The following is an 18,205-nucleotide window of genomic DNA, read 5'->3' as shown; positions in this document are numbered from 1 at the left end:
TGCCAGAAGCCAGCTGGGAAATGGCAATCACACCACCATGTGACACTGTGACAGTCATAAATATGAAGCAGTTGCCAAGTGCCCAAATTGTGATCACATGACTGTGGGGACATTGCAACGGTTGTAAGTGTGAGGACTGGTCATAAGTAGTTTTTTTCAGCACTGTCCTAAGTCCAAACTGTCACTAAATATATGGTTGTTAAGCAAGGACTATCTGTAAGTGCACATTCGCCCACTTTTATGGAACTATAAGGGTGGCACAGGCAATTTGGGCAATGCTTCTATAGGGGTCGATGAAAATGGCATGCAAGCTCTCATCTCCACAACTGACTGCAGCACATAAAAAGCAGGGAAAGAAGAGAAACATTCTTCTCCAGACTCCTTTTTGACCCAGAAAGTCTGTTGAAAACTCCTGAATTGAAGATCTTTAGCTTTTATTCTTTCCAACCCAACAGAACATTGGAAGGAAATTATGTAAAGAAATAAGGGCTGTGGAAAAAAACATTCCAGAAAAAAATTCTCCCTGAATCCCTGTGGGCAGGAGCTGGAATGCTGCGAATTGCTCCATTTTAAGACCAGCTACCTCCCATGACCTGGAGCAGAGCATAGGCAGCATGGTTTGTGCCTCTCAGTGCGCGCGCACACACTAGATGGAACCCAAGAGAAAAGCAGAAAGACTCATACATAGAAACTCACACATTTTTTCCTAACATAAAAGAAAATCCAAATGCCTCCTTTAGCTACTGCTAGTAAATATGTTGGAAAGGACTCAGGAAGACATGCTTTGCAGGCTTTCCCTGTAATATTCTACAGCAGTATTTCTCAAGCTCAGTAAGTTTAAGATGGGTGGATTTCAACATCCAGAATTCCCCCAGCCAGCATTCTGGGCGTTCAAGTCCACCCATCTTAAACTTGCTGAGCTTGAGAAACACAGTTCTAGGCAACTCCACCAGGTGGCAATGCAGACATTTTAAATTGTTGAGATCAGCTGCCTTAATCTTTACTCAGGCAGAAACAGAAAGGAACCCCTCCCCCATTAAAAATCACCCAGTAACTACACTGAAACTGGGCATTTCACGGTACTAAGATCTCAACATGTAAGTCAGCGCCCGACGGATCCAGGCTCTTGACTCGGTTTCCACCCATCTTTCCCCCAACTGCACTTCTAACCTTTTAGAGTTGTTTGGGGGGGGGGGGGTAGTTAAGGACAGTGGCTTTGCGTTCCCAAATGCTCATCAAGTTCCTTCACATCCATGGTTAATTTTTTCAAGGCAAAAGCAAGGGAGGCCCTAACATCAGCTTCTACAAGCAAGAACCCACGTTCTTCTTGTTGCACTTTATAGTCTAAAATAATACGAAGCTTGAGGCACGTCCACGAAGCAATTGCAGGAAGAAGAGCCTTCACTGATGCATTTCTGCCTGCCTTGCAGCCGTTGAAAACGAAGGAAGCCGCGAAAATCTGGCCACTTTCAAAGGCAAAAGTTGCTATGTGCAAACATGAGAAAATTACATCCTCTGCTACTTGCATTGTGGGGGGGGCGGCCTGTGGAAGAGACCAGAGATTCCCATTGCCAAGATAAAGCTGAGGTGCTGCCCCAAATTTAGAGCTTGCCATTCCCCTCCCCCCCGCAAGGACCGCTTTGCTGTGCAAAAGAACTTTCCCGCTCTCCGCCTTGCGAGAGAGACCGACAATCTTTTCCAAACTAGAAGGAAATTTACATTCAAATGAGGGAATTCCCAAAGAGGGGCGTTCAAGGAATTGCAAGCTTTTGCTTACCCTCAGTCCGTGCAAATCCGCAAGGAATTGCACAGAGGGAAGAAGCGCAAGGCAGGGGGGAGGGTAACAGCCCTAGTTACGACGAGTTGTAAAAAGTACTTTCCCTTCTGTAGAAAAAGGAAAAAAATCCCAGAGAATAACTGAGGGAGGGAATTCCTCAGCTACAGCACCCTTCGCTTTGCTGCGACAGCCTCCAGACAGGACCAGACCAGTTGAAGCCTCGCCGTTCTATTTGGTTGGGAAATTCCCAGCCGCCCAAGCTCCGCCCCGCGCAAAAATCCCCTTGGCCGAGGCTCTATAGGAGAGTGCCGTCGCCGCCCGCGTCTCAAAAGCGGGTTTGCAACTTGTAGAAGTGGAGAGCGAGCGCGGGACTTACTGCTTGCGCATTCTCGTACAAGGTCATGCTGAGTCCCAGTACTCTGGATTACCCGATGGATTTTACGATGGACGTCCACCCCCGGGAAGTGTTGAAGGACAGGCAGCTCAGCCTGATCCAGGACGATAGGCACGACAGCGGCTTAGGCTCGATGAAGGACGAGGAATACGAAAAACTCGTCCGGGAGTTGGAAGATATTCGAATCCAGCCTGTGGAGGCCACCATGGGCCTCCAGATCGACCCTAGTCACCCAGCCCAGGCTTGGAAGCAGCAAGTGACTGAAGACGGGGACACGTAAGTTTCGGGACGCTGGTTGCAAACGCAGGAGGTGGGGAGGTGTTGAACGTGAGCCCCTTTCTCTCGGTCAGGTTGTTGGGCTCGTGCATACTGGCGTCTGCAAGAAGTAAATTCTGTGGATGTCATGATTGACGTTCCCGAACCTAAACCTGCTTTTGGGAGGCAAGAAAATTAAGTGGGAAGTGGCGTAAAGATGTATTTCTCAGCGGGCATGGACGAGATTCTGCTGCAGTTAAGGTGGTTCGACGTTGCCTTTCGATATTCCTTTGATCTTCGTCGCCGCCACCCCACACCCCCCGAATTCTAATTCCATTTTAGGACGATCGCGAAAGAAAACGCGACCAAGGAAGGTGTAGGCGAGGGGATTGAGATTTGTAAGCGAGCGGTAGGCCGGGTACAGATGGACATTCGTACATGGGCAGATGGTGTGGGGTTAAACGCTGGGATCCCTTGAGAATGTAGACGCCGCGGCGAGAAACCTAGCCCTGCCGTTGGTCTAATCGTTCAGAATAATGGCTGGTGGCTTCGGAAGACGCGCCTCCGAGTATCGGAGCAACGGCGCCTTTAATTTAGAAAAGTAGAAATTTAAGCCTACGTTGACATCCAACCCCTGTAGTCTGAATCACCTTTTTGGTGCTCTGTCATTGCATCGGAGTTGGAAAGAGTTAGAATTTCCGTGTTGATCCCTAGAAACGAACGAAGGAAGCGGAGGTGCGTCGGGAAGAATGATTCCTTTGATGTCCCTCCTTTTTGCTAGTTACCTAAAAAACCCGGGGGTTTTTGCAAAACTGGGTTTTTCCCTCCCACGTCGCTTGCTTGTACTTGGCTGGTGGCCAGGTTGTGGAACTTGGTGTACTGGCTGTGAGAGGGAGGAGCCAGAACAAGGCGCCGGGCGGGGTGCAGGGTGTAGTGCGCTGGAAAGTCCCTGGCGCCTTGCCCGGAACACTCAGCTTGTCCGCGGAAAATACCAGGCTGCGGCAGCGCGCAGCTTTGAAAACCCCAGGCTTTCGAAATCACCTCTTTCCTCTATGACTCCAGCGAGCATGTTGCCCACGTGACGAAGAGAAGCAAGAAAGGTAACTGGGCTTCTGGAATTTTTTGGCTCATTGGGTTTTTCCCGCTGCTTTCCTACTGCAGATTTCTCCATCTGGCCATTATTCACGAAGAAAAATCCTTAAGTTTGGAAATCATTCGCCAAGCAGGACGTGATTCGGCCTTCTTGAATTTCCAGAACAATCTCAACCAGGTACCTCCTTAACTCTCGGCATTTTCTTTTTCACTTTGATCAGACATGGTGCTATAGCCAACAGGGAGGCAGTTTCAGATAAACCTTTAAAGCAACAGACAAAAGGTACAATAGGAGAAAATTACAAAAGAGTATAAGCTGTATACAAAATTACATACACAAGTATCTTCATGAGTGCCAGAGGAGCAGATACATTTTCTTAAACTTTTGTGTCCATTGCCAAGAATATTTGATGTTAATAATATCTGTTTAAGGATGGTTGGCTTCACTAGCCTTAAATTATCCTCACTTAGAGGTGGCTTTCCATGGTTGGTGCCAGAAAGGACATTGGCCTGAGAGTTCCAGCATCACTTGCACACTAGTGTCATGTTTTCACAAGTGTTTGGAATGAAAAGCTTTCGAAAGTTAGGAAGAATTCCTAGTTCGTGTGTTAAGAGACCCACAAAATAGGCTTTACCTAAGGCTTCTCTAGATACTGGAGAATGCATTCCTTGACCGAAAACAAAACATGGAGAAATATTTCAGGTCCTTTCAGCCAGGCAAGCTCACTGGAAGCCTTTGGCCAGTCATATCTCCGAGCTCAATCTACTTTACAAAATTACTGTTCTGAGAAAAAAAAAAAAAAAGAGTAGCATGCACACTGCCTTCCCTTTCTGGAGGAAAGGCAGTCTATAAATCCAATGAATAATGTGAAGTCGCAGACTTTTAAGCCTTCTTTAAAATGGCTGATCCTGCACACACACACACACAGCAGGATCCACTAACTGAAATAAATGAAGGGCTGTGTGGGGATATGTATACCTAAGACAGTTTTTCTTAAACCTTGGCAACTTCAACCTGTGTGGACTTCAACTCCCAGAATTCCCCAGCCAGCCATGCTGGCTGGGGAGTTCTGGGAGTTAAGTCCACGCAGCTTGAAGTTGCCACGGTTGAGAAACACTGATCTAAGAGATTGTGTTGTTTCTCTAGCAATTGCCTTACTTTCTCACTTAACACTTTGTAGACCGCACTCCACTTGGCAGCAATCACAGATCAGCCTGAAATTGCTGAGACTCTTCTGAAAGCAGGATGTGATGCAGAAATCAGAGATTTCCGAGGAAACACACCGCTGCACATTGCTTGTGAACAGGGCTCCCTCAGAGGAGTATATGTTCTTACACAGTATTGCCAGAAGCAACAGCTCCATTCTCTCCTACAGTCAGCAAACTACCATGGTAAGTGCAGAGGTTGACTTGATGGCTGGATTGCTCACTGCAGTGTTGCTGGCCTTGGGATCATACTGTTTCCTTTTGATTCAGAGTTGGCTTGCATTCTCTTTGAAAGTTACTGTAACAAGTATCAGTAAAGTATGAAAAGAAATGCATGGTGTCCCTTGCCTTTGTACAGTGGCATTTCCCAAATTAGTGCCTTCCAGATTGTTGGGATCACAGTCTATGCTGGTTGAAAACTCAGAATTCTCCCTTGGGACAGACTTATGTAGAGGATTAGCTGTGCAGAGGAAGTTTTCTTTGTTGGAATAATAGTATTCAAAGAACAGCTAACAATTAAGCCCATCAAGCTACTTCATTTAGACAAGGTGTGCTAAATAATGAGTAGAAAAATATAGTGAGCATGACTTTCAAAATTACAGCCAATGTCTTGGAATAATTTCTTATCACAAGGAATAATCATGTCCTTCTCACCTGTGCTTATTTAACAGGACACACATGTCTTCATCTGGCTTCTATTCAAGGATACCTGGCCATTGTAGAATGTCTTCTGTGCTTGGGAGCAGATATCAATGCTCAGGTAGGTTTCTGTCCGGGGAAAATAAGCAGATTGTATCATTATTTTGAAGGTAACTCTGATGCCTTTGCCATTGCTAACTAAACGTTCCCTTTTGTTTTTCACTAAATAGGAGCCATGCAATGGTAGAACTGCCCTGCATTTGGCTGTAGATCTGCAGAACGAAAGACTGGTATCCCTTTTGTTGAAGCATGGAGCAGATGTGAACAAAGTAACCTACCAGGGCTATTCTCCATACCAGCTCACATGGGGAAGAAACAACAACTTCATACAGGAACAGTTGAGACAGTTTACCACACTGGATTTGCAGATGCTACCAGAAAGTGAAGATGAAGAAAGCTGTGAATCAGAATCGGAGTACACAGAAGATGAAGTAAGTCTTTTTTCTGTACAGCCAGAATTCTACTATACTTTGCACACCTTTTTCTAACTGTATGAGACAGGAGGTATGAAAATCCAGGGTCCTTGAATAGATGATATTTGCCTTCAGTTCCATACAATCCTTTTACTAGTCAATTAAATTATTTAGTCATCTGCAAACTAAAGTTTTGGATATGGAAAGCTGTAGAGAATTTTCTGATTCAGTGCAATTACATCAAGTAAGTCACTGCATTAAATCACTTTTTTTTAATGCACAGAAATAAGATGTTGACAAAAATATTTTGCGCATTATACTGTATAGCTAGTGATCTGATTACAGTCTTGTATCTGTGTTTATATTTAGTCAGTTAACCCTCCAAAGGCTGAGAGTAGAACTTCTTGACAGGTTTAAATCACTATTCTCCTTAGATTTTTGGAAATTATACTGGCGCAAAATGTGATGCCAACTTTCTTGTGTGCATTCAGTTAAAGTTAATGGTGTATTAGCTTGTGCAGTGCAGAAGTAGCAGTTACCAGAAATACACATATTTAAAGCCATCCGTAAACTGATTTTTTAAAATTTCCCTTGTCTAGCATCTGTATGATGACTGCGTTATTGGTGGACGGCATGTGTCTTAAAGGAGGAGAGTTGATGAAAGATCGCAGGTACAACCATATGAACAGTTATGGAACTACTGCACTCACAGCACAGAAAACAACATTGTGAAAACAGCAAGATGCCACAAGTGGTTGAGTTCAGATATCCCTGGGTGAAGTTTGGTTGTCTAGTGGTAAATACCAACATGGTCTCATTTACATCAGAGAAGAAGAATTGAGAACTGCAAGATCCACCTGTGTGTTCACTGTGCACTCTACAACAGGAGTGTCCAGATCCATCCTCTGTTGGGACTTTTTGGAAGACATTCCATAGATTTCTACTTAACTGATGATAACCTGTTCCAAGGACTGAGAGTAGGAGCTCTCCGTTGTGCACAGCAAGGAGAGTTATCGCAATCCTCAGAAAGATTGCTTGTCCATCTGCTAGGTGGCTAGGGATAACATTCAGGCTGTATATTGCAAGCCCTATACTTTGCAATGTGTATATCATGTATACTTTGTAAATTTTGTGAATAGTTTTCTTACTTGTGAGATGTATATTTATTAAATGAAAAATGACATGGCTTTGGTGAAGTCAGGCAGCTGATGAAACTCTCAATTCATTTCTGTACTGTATACAATTTTGCTATAGAAGGGAGCCAGTATCTGGGTTAATTATTCAGGATAGAGCTCGGAGGAGGGACCAGTCACTACACAATCATATCTTCACTTCTTTGCAGAGCTAGGGTAGCTTAAAAATACATTGAGACCACTCAGCATTCATTTGAAAAACAATTCGTTACTTCAAATAACACAATTATTTGCTATTATCCCACATTGTATTAAGAACTCTGAGCATCTTTCCGGTGTTTTAAATTACTTTTGTAAGAAACATGCTCATGCTTTGGTAAAATTGGTGATGTTTAAGTTTGTTGGATCAAGGAATACTTTTGGTACAGTTGTCAGTCAACCTTCATGTATTGATTTATATGGTTCTCTAGGTCAGTATTTCTTGATGTCTTATATTTTAAGTGCCACTTATCAGAATCTAGGTACCTCTAAAATAGAAATGACAGTCCCACTTTTTCTGAGAGGGACAAGTGTTCCATTATATTATTTAAGGTAAGTTTTAATGTTTAAACAACTGTCCAGAGACATCTGAGTCACACCTGCAATAACATGGCCAGTTCAGAACCTCTGCTTTGACCCACAAAACGAATCCAATTTTCAGTGGACTGAATTCCAGTTTTTCTGATGGCACTAGTATTCAGTGAGCACCAGAGGACTGAAATGGGAGGGAATGTTTACCAGTTCCTTCTGCAAACTGAGGAATCCCACTCCTGTTGTACCTTCTGAATGATTCTTAATGTCCTGAAACATCAGATTGATAGGAAATTAATAAGGAACAGGCTAGATTAAAACAAGAACAGGATTCCTCATGGTTTATAAATTCACACGCTGAACAGCTTTTCTTGATCGTGTTCAGATTTTATCTTTCTGTCAATTTAATGGCCGTGAACAGTAACAAAATGAACACAACAGTTTACTCTCCCTTTAACAACTGTGCTGCTAAAACTTAAGTGCCATAAGGCTTGCCTAAAAATATGTTTGGGTGTTGGGAGGTTAGCAGACTGATCATCCTTAGGAATTCCAAAGGTTTGGGGCAGCCACCAGGCAGTACCACTTGTACAGTTCAAGCTAATGCCCTTGTCAATGGCCAGACTAGGAGAGGATGATCCTCTATGGCCTTAAGCTACATGGTTGTTATGGTTCATAACATGCATTAGGAACTGTACCCAGAAACCAAGTACAGCTGTATTAACAGGAAAACATGCTGCAATAACGGGAAATATATGAAGCTCAGGGGTGAACTGTTGGGCTCTAGTTGTACTCAGAGCTTGTTTCTCTTGCAGATTTTCATTACCTGATTAGGTAACCTCAAAAAGTAGGCTCCCTGTGTCTGTCCTTGGCATTCTGATCTAACTAAAATTTCTGACTTTTCAAACCCAATAGTATGTGGCAGTGGTTCCAGTGAGACATAATGAAGGAAGCATTACAGTGGTTGGGTCATTTTCAGGAAAAGGTACACTTAACTTCAACTGTAGAAACATACTTAGCCTCCTCAAAAAACCAGAGTATAGACCTTCAGGGCTGAATCTGCACAGTTGAATCTATTGCTTCCTGATCTACATGTGGCATGTAGCTATTGAGCTACAGTCTGGCTGAATATGTTGTGTGAACCAAGCAACAGTGCTCATAGAGCTGTTCTGACCAAGCAGCCAGGTTGATTATGAGATCTATATCATGATGGTGATGATAGCTGAAAATGCAAATGATCTACAAGTTCTAGCAATGAGAATCAAGAAGCACAGTGAAAAAATTGGAGTACAATTAAAGGACCAAACTAATGACAAAAGGGACAACAACCAGCTTTAGAACTGACAGTGAAGACTCTGAAGAGATGGATAGCTTCTGCCTTTTAAGACTTCCTGGCAGTAGGACAAAACATTATGTGCTATTCATAATGCAGTCAGCAGTTTAAATTTGAATTCTGTCTTAGAAATAAAAATCCAGCACTTTTTTTATAAAGGAAGTAGCTGTCAAGAATTACACTGAGTTCACTAAGCACTAAGTGGTTTAGGATTAAAGGCCTTGAAAAAGTTATTGAAATGCCTTGATGTGTCTTTACCTACAAAGATCAGAATCATTCAGGCAAAAAAATTCCCTGTGACTCTCTAAGGAAGTGAAAGATGGATTTTGAAAAAGCAAGACAGAAAAAATATTGATGCTTCTGAATTCTGGTGTTGGAGAAGACTCTTGAGAATACCATGGGTAGCCAAGAAAACAAACAAATGGAATATATGTAAAGGAAATCAATCTAGAGTTCTCACTTGAAGCACAAATGACCAGGCTCAAATTATCATATTTGGACACATTATGCAAAGACTTAGTTTCCTTGAGAAATCCATAATTCTGGGAAAGGTGGAAAGAAAGAGAAGAGGGTGACCAGCAGCAGGATGGAGGGACTTGATTACAGCAGTGATAGGTGCACTGTTGGAAAACTTGAAGGGTCAGGTTGGGGACAGATCATCCTGAAGAAGGTCTGTCTACATGGTCAGTAAGAGTCCATACCAAATTGATGCCATATTATCAATTAATCTGGTGATGAAGTCTTAGGTATTTTCCTGGGACTTTTGTCAAGTTCATTCCAAAGCACAGGAAAGTACCATGCTTGTACACCATGTATATATGACACTTGCTCATGTCTGAAGTTTCAGTGTGTTAAGTACCTCTGGTTTGCTGAGTACGGAAAAGACAGTAAGCACCTATGTTGAATAATTGCTCAGACATGCAGCAAATTAATACTGCCCTGAGCCACCCCATGTTATTAATCTGCCACTTGTAGTTAGTACTAATAACCAGTTCGAATTGTTTATCTTCTATGCCACATGTTTAGCTCAGTATGATTAACTCTCATAAATTGCATACTCAACTTTCTTAAGTATGCTATAGAATTTACCTGTTCACTTCAGCAATGGATCCTGCTATATGTTGGATGAAAAGATGGATGAACTCTAGATTTTGTTAAGTCAACCTTTCAGGCTCTTTCTCTACACAGTATTATTGCAGCTTTTATAAAATACATGGTAGTGGAGTTCCTATCCAGTTAGCTTTTCTCAATTGAATGCTTAATCCAAAGCCATAAATTCCCATGTACAGAGTGTACACTTGTTCTGTGTTGCCTTTTCATAGTTCTGAGCAAGGTCCTTGAACCTTAACTATCATAGTTTGGAAAGGAGGAACCCCAAATCAGGAGATTTAAGTCCTTGCTGCCTTGCGTTAGATCTTGGCTCTTTGGAAATGATTATAGATGGTGTCATTCTGAGTCAGGGTTATTCCCATTCTGTCCATGCTTTTGTCAGCATGATCAAAGGTCATGCTTTAAAACTTCCTGGCAGTAGGACAAAACATTATGTGCTATTCATAATGCAGTCAGCAGTTTAAATTTGAATTCTGTCTTAGAAATAAAAATCCAGCACTTTTTTTATAAAGAGATAATTGCTGCATACTTGCATAAACGAGCTTATTTATCATTTCTGCAAATGCAGTTCATGTTTAACTGGATATTTGAGGTTTTGCAAAATGTATTGGTTTATGTTTATTGACTGGAAGAAATAGTGCCATTGGATGAGTATATAATGGAAAAAAGCTTAACCATATTATGCTTACAGTTCCAGAAAGATAGGCTGAGAAAATTACCTAAGCAATTTTCAGACAATTATAACTGGTAGATTTTTTACCTTTAAAAATAAAATCAAGGAACTTGAAATTAACCATATTCACCTATCAAACACCCTGACCATGCTGTTGGATTTTATCTCACAATAAAATGGGTCTCTTTCATACAGAGTTAGTGGCATTTATTTCTTTTTAAAGCATTGTGTCAAGGCTCTTAGAATGTCTTGATTAGATGTATATTTTATATTTTAGAGTTTTTATTATATTTGTATATTTACATTTTTATAATGTATCTTTTTAACTGATACTAATTTTTACTGTTTTAATTTATTTGTAAACCGCTAAGAGTCGTTTCGAGATGGGCGGTGGAAAAATATGATAAATAAATAAATAAATAAATAAATAAATAAAATATATATTCAAAGACATAAGGGGTGGAAATTTGCTTTTAAAAAACTATGTAATTACATCATCAAAAATTGAGATTCATCTGCAGACACCATCTCTAGTCTTCTTTCATAATGAAATGAAAATGAGCTATTTTGAGAATTATCCAAACACCACAAAAGCAGATTCAAGAAGTACCTGGAATTTGTTTACAGTTTCATAAGCACTGCATGAGCAATATTAAGAAAGAACACTCTTAAAGATTTGGAATCTGGATTATTTCTTCATTCTAATTCTGAATAACCTTTTTCTTGTTCATTAATTATCTCAAAATAGCTTTCAGGCAAGATCAAGAACCTGATAAGTAGGGCAAGGATTTCTATGACATGTCATATTTTTTCTGGAACCTTTATTTGAATTTATAAGTAACTTAAAACATGTTTTAGAGTAATCTGGTGAGAATTAGATGCTTTTTATTTTGCCTGAAAAGTCAAATTTTGACTTTTTAAAGTGTTATGTCATATTTCTGCTTAATTTTGTAACAAATGTCATATTTTGGTCATATTTTGGTCATTGGCAACCCTCCTGATAAGCCAGCAAGTTCGAGCCAGCAAAGAAAGTGAGAATTCGCCTGTTGTTTTTTTTCTTATTCGTTCCCCAACTCAGGGAAGTATGTGTGTGTGTGAGAGGGAGGGAGGGAGGTGGGAACAAAGGCTTCTCTCCTGACCAGGCCTAAAAAAAAAAGTGAGAATTTGCCTGTTTTGTTTCCTTTTTTTTTTATTTGCTCCCCAACTCAGGGGTGTTGAGGGAGGGAGGGAAAGGGGAAAGGCTTCTCCCATGACCAGGCCTGAAAAAAAGGTGAGAATTTGCCTGTTTTTTCTTTTTCTTATTTGCTCCTCAATTCAGGGCTCTGTGTGTGTCTGTGTGTGTCTGTGTGAGTATGTAAGAGATGGAGAGCAATGTTTTTTTAAAATGACTTCAGCAGGCAGAGGCTTCTCCCCTGACCAGGCCTGAAAAAAAGAGTGAGACTTTGCCTTTTTTTTTCTTTTTGTCATTTGCTCCCCAACTCAGGTGTCTGTGTGTTCGAGGTGGTAGAGTCATGTGAGAGCTGCAATCTGATTTCAACATGCCTAAAAGCAGATGTTCAGTGAGTGTGAAGTTACGGTGTCTTGTTCAAGAATTTGGGGAGCAGATTTTCAGTAGCGATGGTGATATTTTGTTTTGTAAATTGTGTTAAGTTAAGGTATCGGCCCAAAAGCATTTTAATATTCAATAACATTGTGACACCATGAAACACAAGAGTTGTTTAGCAAGATTTACCTTCACTGAGAACAGGCAATGTCTCCTTTTTGAGAGAGCTTCTTCTTCAACTGCAGGTTCATCAAATACCCAGTCAGAATTTTGTAAGGATCTCTGTATAATGATGGTTACTTCAAATATTCCCTTAAGGAAATTAGGTAGTGGTAGCCTCAGGCATTTTTTGGAGAAGTACACCAGTCATCTGATTCCAAATGAATCAACTGTAAGGAAAAATTACATCTCTTCCTGCTATGAAGATGTGTTAGAAAAGATAAGATCTGCTGTTGACAACAATAAGATACAGGTTTCAATAGATATGTAGCCAATGTTATTATTGGTACTCTGAAATGTGACAAGCCTGGTAAAGCATTTCTTCTAATATGTGAAACTCTACAAAAAGTAAACAATTCCACTATTACTATGCTCTTTGACAATTCTGTGAAACTACTCTGGCTGGATGGTGTAAAAAGGGGAAATATCCTTCTCTTTGTAACAGATGCCACTCCATACATGACTAAAGCAGCCAAGGGACTTAAACTTCTTTATCCAAAACTGACCCATATCACATGCTTTGCACATGGTTTATACAGAGTGGCCAAAGAAATTCGAAGCAACTATCCTGATGCAGATAAGATACTTTTGAATGGGAAAAAAAATGTTAATTAAAGCTCCACTTCAAGTTCAAAAGTTTAAAGAAATTGCTCCTACTTTGGCTCTCCCTCCCCAACCTGTCGTAACACGTTGGGGGACTTGGCTGGATGCAGCTATGTATTATTTCACAAATTATACTTCCTTGCAGCAGATGGTTAAAGAATTTGACTGTTGTGAATCTTCCACCATCAAGATTGTGCAAGATTCCTTTTCTGAAACCTTGGCTGGAAACTTAGCATATATAGGACCTAACTTCAGTGAATTATCAAGATCAACCACCTGCCTTGAAACTGTAGGAATGGAACTTAGTGATGCACTGAACATTGTAAAACAAACTGAGAGTGATTTAAAGCAAGCAAAGGGGAAAGTGGCTGAAAAAATCTTTGATAAACTGCAAAGAGTGCTGCAATCTAATCTGGGTTATTCAACACTTTGCAAAATAAGTAACGTTCTAAATGGACTTGAAGCAAAATTTGAAGACTTCGAGCCAGAATTTTCTCCAGATGAGTTTGCTTTCTTCAAATTTGTTCCTATAACCTCTTGTGATGTTGAACGGAGTTTCTCCAGATACAAGAACATACTGGTGGACAACAGAAGGAGTTTTGAGTTTGATAACCTCAAGATGCACGTGGTCATCCAATGCAATTCTGCCGTTAATGAAAACTAATCCAGGGATGACCATTTTACTCTCAAAATGTTCATTTGATTCCTTCAATACTAGCACTTCTGCACTGGAAGTGAAGAAGAATAAACCTTTTAATTTGTGTGTGTGTGTGTGTGTGTGTAAGCACAGATTTTCAAAAATTGGGTGCTAATTTCAGAAAAATTGTAAAGTCATATTTTTGCTTTAAAAGTCATATTTTTGCTTTAATTGGTCATATTTAAATGGTTTTAAGGTCATAAATGCTTGCATGTTTCTAACATTTTAGGTCATAGGAATCCTTGCCCTACAGATATGTAAACCCATATTATTTGTTCTGAGCACCTTTCCCTGATATGATTGTTTTGGTTTGAAAGGAAAGCTTGTAAAACAATTTGAAAAACTGATCAGTGAGATTCACTACTCAAGGGTAGACAGAATACTAATTTGGTCCAGCTGCCCTCCTCTTAGAGTGGGCACAAAGTCAACTACAGCCTTCCAGATATTGCTCTATTAAAATTTCCAGCATGTCACCATTGACCATGCTGGCTTGGCTGCTGGGAACTTAAGTTCAGCATTAGCTGGACTCCCATTGTTTCTCCACATATGGATCTCTATGCACAAGAAATATGTTCAGAGGCAAACATACCAGTTCTGCTGTCCCCACAACATTATTCTCAGTTGGAGATGTAGGAGATGATTGTGTGGTAGCAGAGGATGACTGTGTGGTAGCAAGCCTCTTCTAGCCATGAGGGCTGGTGTGTAATATCAAACTGGGGTTGAAACAGTTCTGCATTGTTTGGGGACTCTTTATGGACAAGAGCAATGATCAGCTGAAAATTACCTTCTATTTATGCAGGAGAGGAGTGAATTGGTTGAGGGACTTAGTCTGTCCCTGTTCCTTCTCCTCTCATATAGTTGCACACTTTAAGAATACAAAAGTCTCATGTTCCTCCAAGTTGAAAGCAGGTGTTCCACATGGTTAATGTGGGTTCCACTTAATTGGTTGGAACTTCTGCCAGCCATTTTATCTCCTCTGTTAGTCAGTATCATGTATCTACTGAACAGTCTTGGTCTTCAGTAGGGTATGTCTTCTTTTTTCTTATGTTTCTTCCTAAGTTTGCTGGTTGATGATACTTCTGTCAAACTTGGGATTCTCTCAAACTTGCCAATACCACCATCCCTTGCATGTGGATAGTGCCACTTGGGCTATAAAGATCTCAAAGGCCATGTTAGCATGATGCCACTGACTGTCAGTTTCTCCCAGATTATTGACTCACCTCTTCACACCGGTAGCACATGATCAGAAACAATCTAGTCAGTTGGGGAATAGCCATTTTCAACATCCTGTCAGTGGTGGCAAAGGAAGCTAGATGGCTTATGGCACTTCCTGAGTTATGATATTTAACTATAGCCAACAAACAAAAAGAAAGGGAAAAATCCATAATGACCACACAAGAGGTTGTGCTACTAGAAATGGAAGAGGGATATTATCTATTCCTCTTCCACCACAGCAAACCGAGTAGATGTGAAGTGTGTGGAATGCAGAGAAACAGAGTGCCTAGAGCAGTGTTTCTCAACCATAGCAACTTGAAGCTGTGTGGACTGAGGAATTCTGGGAGTTGAAGTCCACACAGCTTAAAGTTGAAGTCCACACAGCTTAAAGTTGCTAAGGTTGAGAAACACTGGCCTAGAGAAATCCCATTTCTTCAGGGTTGTTCTAGAACTGTGATTCAGCAACAGTATGAGAAGGGGAATCTTCCATTCAACTTCTCTCTCACCTATTCAGGTTAACATGTTTGATTGGAGGGCTTAATATAATCCTAGCTGAGTTGACTAGGCAGTTTGTTTAGGCCCAAAAAGATGATTGAGTTAAAGTATTCACATAACATGGTAATCCCCTTTTGGCCTGGTTAATCACCTGATCCTAACCACATTCTTCTACATGTGTCCTTAGTGAAAATGTGGAAGAGGGAAAAGTCACTACAAGTCTTTTCCAGCCTGATGTCTTCCTGATATCTTGGACTACATTTTGCACAATTCCAGCCAGCATGGCCGTAATGATTGCAGCTAAGAGTTACATTCAACCCATTTGTAGAGTGACAGGTTGGGAAGGCTGTTTTAGGAAAATATAATGAAAAAAAAAGCAATGTAGCATTTTCCATTCCTACTAGAACCCGAAAATGATTTATAATTGCCATTACTGAAGTGGGCCCAAAAGTCCCACTGACATGGAAAGTTAAACAGGAAGTAGGCAGATAAAATCAGCTGCTTAAGAAATGGGGAAATCCCCTTGGCCATCTGCTCAAGGTTCAGACTAATAAATGGATCTTATCAAACTGCAGCCATGCTTAATCTGAGGCAGGGCTGTGTGGCATCCCATTCAGACAATCTGGATTCAGCGTTGTATGCATAGGCAGTAGTTGTCATGAGTTTCCTGTTCCAATGGCAGCAGTATTTTCTCTCCTGCATGGTTGCTCTCCATGATAAGAAAACCTTGTGGAATTGTTCCCCCATCCAAAATGTGAAAGAGTTGGAAGGGAAGAATTGGCACTGTAACTCCACGGATACTGAGAATCTTCTTTGGACCCTGACTTGTAAGTCTATGAATCTTAAGGCTCAATTAATGCAAAGTGCCTTTCTGTCCCTTCATGACCATTCATAATCCCACATCCATCAAAGATTATCAGGGAAATTTACAAAACACACTCATTCACATACACAAACCAATACCTGCTCTAACAAGACTGCTCTTTTTAGAGGTGCCAACAAAGTGAATGTACATTCATTCATTCATTCATTCATTCATTCATTCATTCATTCATTGTATTTAAAATCCATCCTTTATCATATTATGCTTGTTCAGTGTTTAACAGCCTGGTATTCAACTAATATATCTTAGAAAAATGTAGCCTCCTACTTTCAAGCAGAGTGCCCTGAAAAAGGATGTTCTGGATGCCAAATGGAGCCTGGTGACAGGAGGGAAACAGTTGACGTATGTAGCAAAATTGTGGAGTGGCAGGACATTTTTTTAAAAAGTCCAGACTGGCAAAACTCAGCATGCTGGGCAATTTTGTTCACAGCTGAAAAAAAGAGGAATCATTCATAGCTGGCAGTGTATATTGGCTATAGCTGATGAAAGTGGGAGTTGAACCTAATTATAAGGGAGTTGAAGGCTATAATAAGGGAAATTATGAGCTGAATGCAAGTAATGTGGATATTTCACTCAGCAAGCCCCCCAAACTACTCTGCACAAGCTCCCAGGTGACTTATAATTTTCCCTAAATACATTCTATTTCAAAATAAATAAAAATGAAGATAAAGAATCTAATCAAAAGCACACATTTCAGATGAATAAATAAAGTAAATATGGAAAAATATGGAAAAAGGAAAATTGTAGGAATGTTTAGGCAAATGTTAGAGCAACTAGTAAAAGATTAGGGGGTGATGGCTGATTTGACAGACACATCAATTTGGGCAACTCCAAGCAGGGCTGCGACTAGGGGGAGCAAGCGGGGCATGTGCCCCAGGTGCCACGCTGGGGGGGGCACCAGAAAGAGCACGGGGGGTGCCAAAATGAGCACTGGGGGGTGCCAAAATGGGCATGGAATCCATGTTTGCCCCAGGTGACAGAGACCCTAGTTGTGGGCCTGACTGCAAGTCATTGTTTAGAACATCACTTGAACTCTATGGGTGAAAAAAGCTGACCAAACCAACAATCATTGCTGGGGAAGGCCATGGGGGAAAGGGGAAATATAGCAGAGGGAGACAGGTATTAGATTTCTTAGAGTCTAGATTACTTGCTTTGAGTAGGAGTTTGGATTAAGTGACCTACAAGGCTTTCTCCAGTTCTGCAAGTTTATGAAGATAAGCAGTGGTCACGAAAGCAAAGGATAGCCCTTGCACCCAATACCAGAAGCAGCAATTTATGCTTACATTAAGCTGACCAGTTGCTTAATGCTTCCACTTCTCAGTTGTCTCCCAAAAGAGTGAAATTGAGTGCACCAACAAGGAATTCTACTAGCACACCGTTTCACCTACTGTTGCCAGCATGCTGTTGAGAAGTTTAAATTGGAGATTTTGCTGGCGTAGAAGGACACTGAAAGTGCAATCGACTGGAGTTCACTCATTGTTGGGAAGTAAGGCCAATTAAAATATGTCCATCATTACATTTTGGAATATGAAATATTCCCAGTAACAACAGAGAAAAATAGCTTTGAACATAATTAGAATCTCAGTCACACCCTTTCAGTATCATGGAATATCCAGATGAAGCACCTAGATGGATGTTGATATCAACTTAAATATAAATATTTACTTGTTGGTACTGATTCAATTTAAAGATGATTTCTGGTACGATAGCTCACAAATTGAGAAAAAAAAACTGCTAGCTTTGGATACCAAATCAGAATTCCTTATCAGGAGATTTGGTGTAGGGAAAAAGGTGCTGGCATATGATTTGTGTATGACAGTAATTTCTCAAAACAAACAAGTTGCTTGCTTTTACCCTTTCTATGTTGATTCACTGCAAGAGAAATTTAAATATGTGAT

General features: G+C 40.8%; 1 protein-coding gene across 1 annotated transcript; it reads left to right on the top strand.

Moving 5' to 3' along the window:
• Window positions 1-2,086: 2,086 nt before the first annotated feature.
• On the top strand, window positions 2,087-7,007 carry NFKBIA (NFKB inhibitor alpha). The gene is made up of 6 exons (XM_063290049.1): window positions 2,087-2,447; window positions 3,588-3,696; window positions 4,700-4,910; window positions 5,396-5,484; window positions 5,594-5,854; window positions 6,436-7,007. Exons 1-6 carry the CDS (start codon window positions 2,179-2,181, stop codon window positions 6,478-6,480), a joined length of 984 nt encoding a protein of 327 aa, XP_063146119.1. The 5' UTR covers window positions 2,087-2,178; the 3' UTR covers window positions 6,481-7,007.
• Window positions 7,008-18,205: the final 11,198 nt, after the last annotated feature.

Source organism: Candoia aspera, chromosome 1, assembly GCF_035149785.1.
Source record: "Candoia aspera isolate rCanAsp1 chromosome 1, rCanAsp1.hap2, whole genome shotgun sequence".
In the NCBI taxonomy this organism is placed as follows: Eukaryota; Metazoa; Chordata; class Lepidosauria; order Squamata; family Boidae; genus Candoia; species Candoia aspera.
The sequence above is the reverse complement of the archived record's forward strand: the minus strand, read 5'-3'. Positions and strand labels throughout refer to the sequence as shown.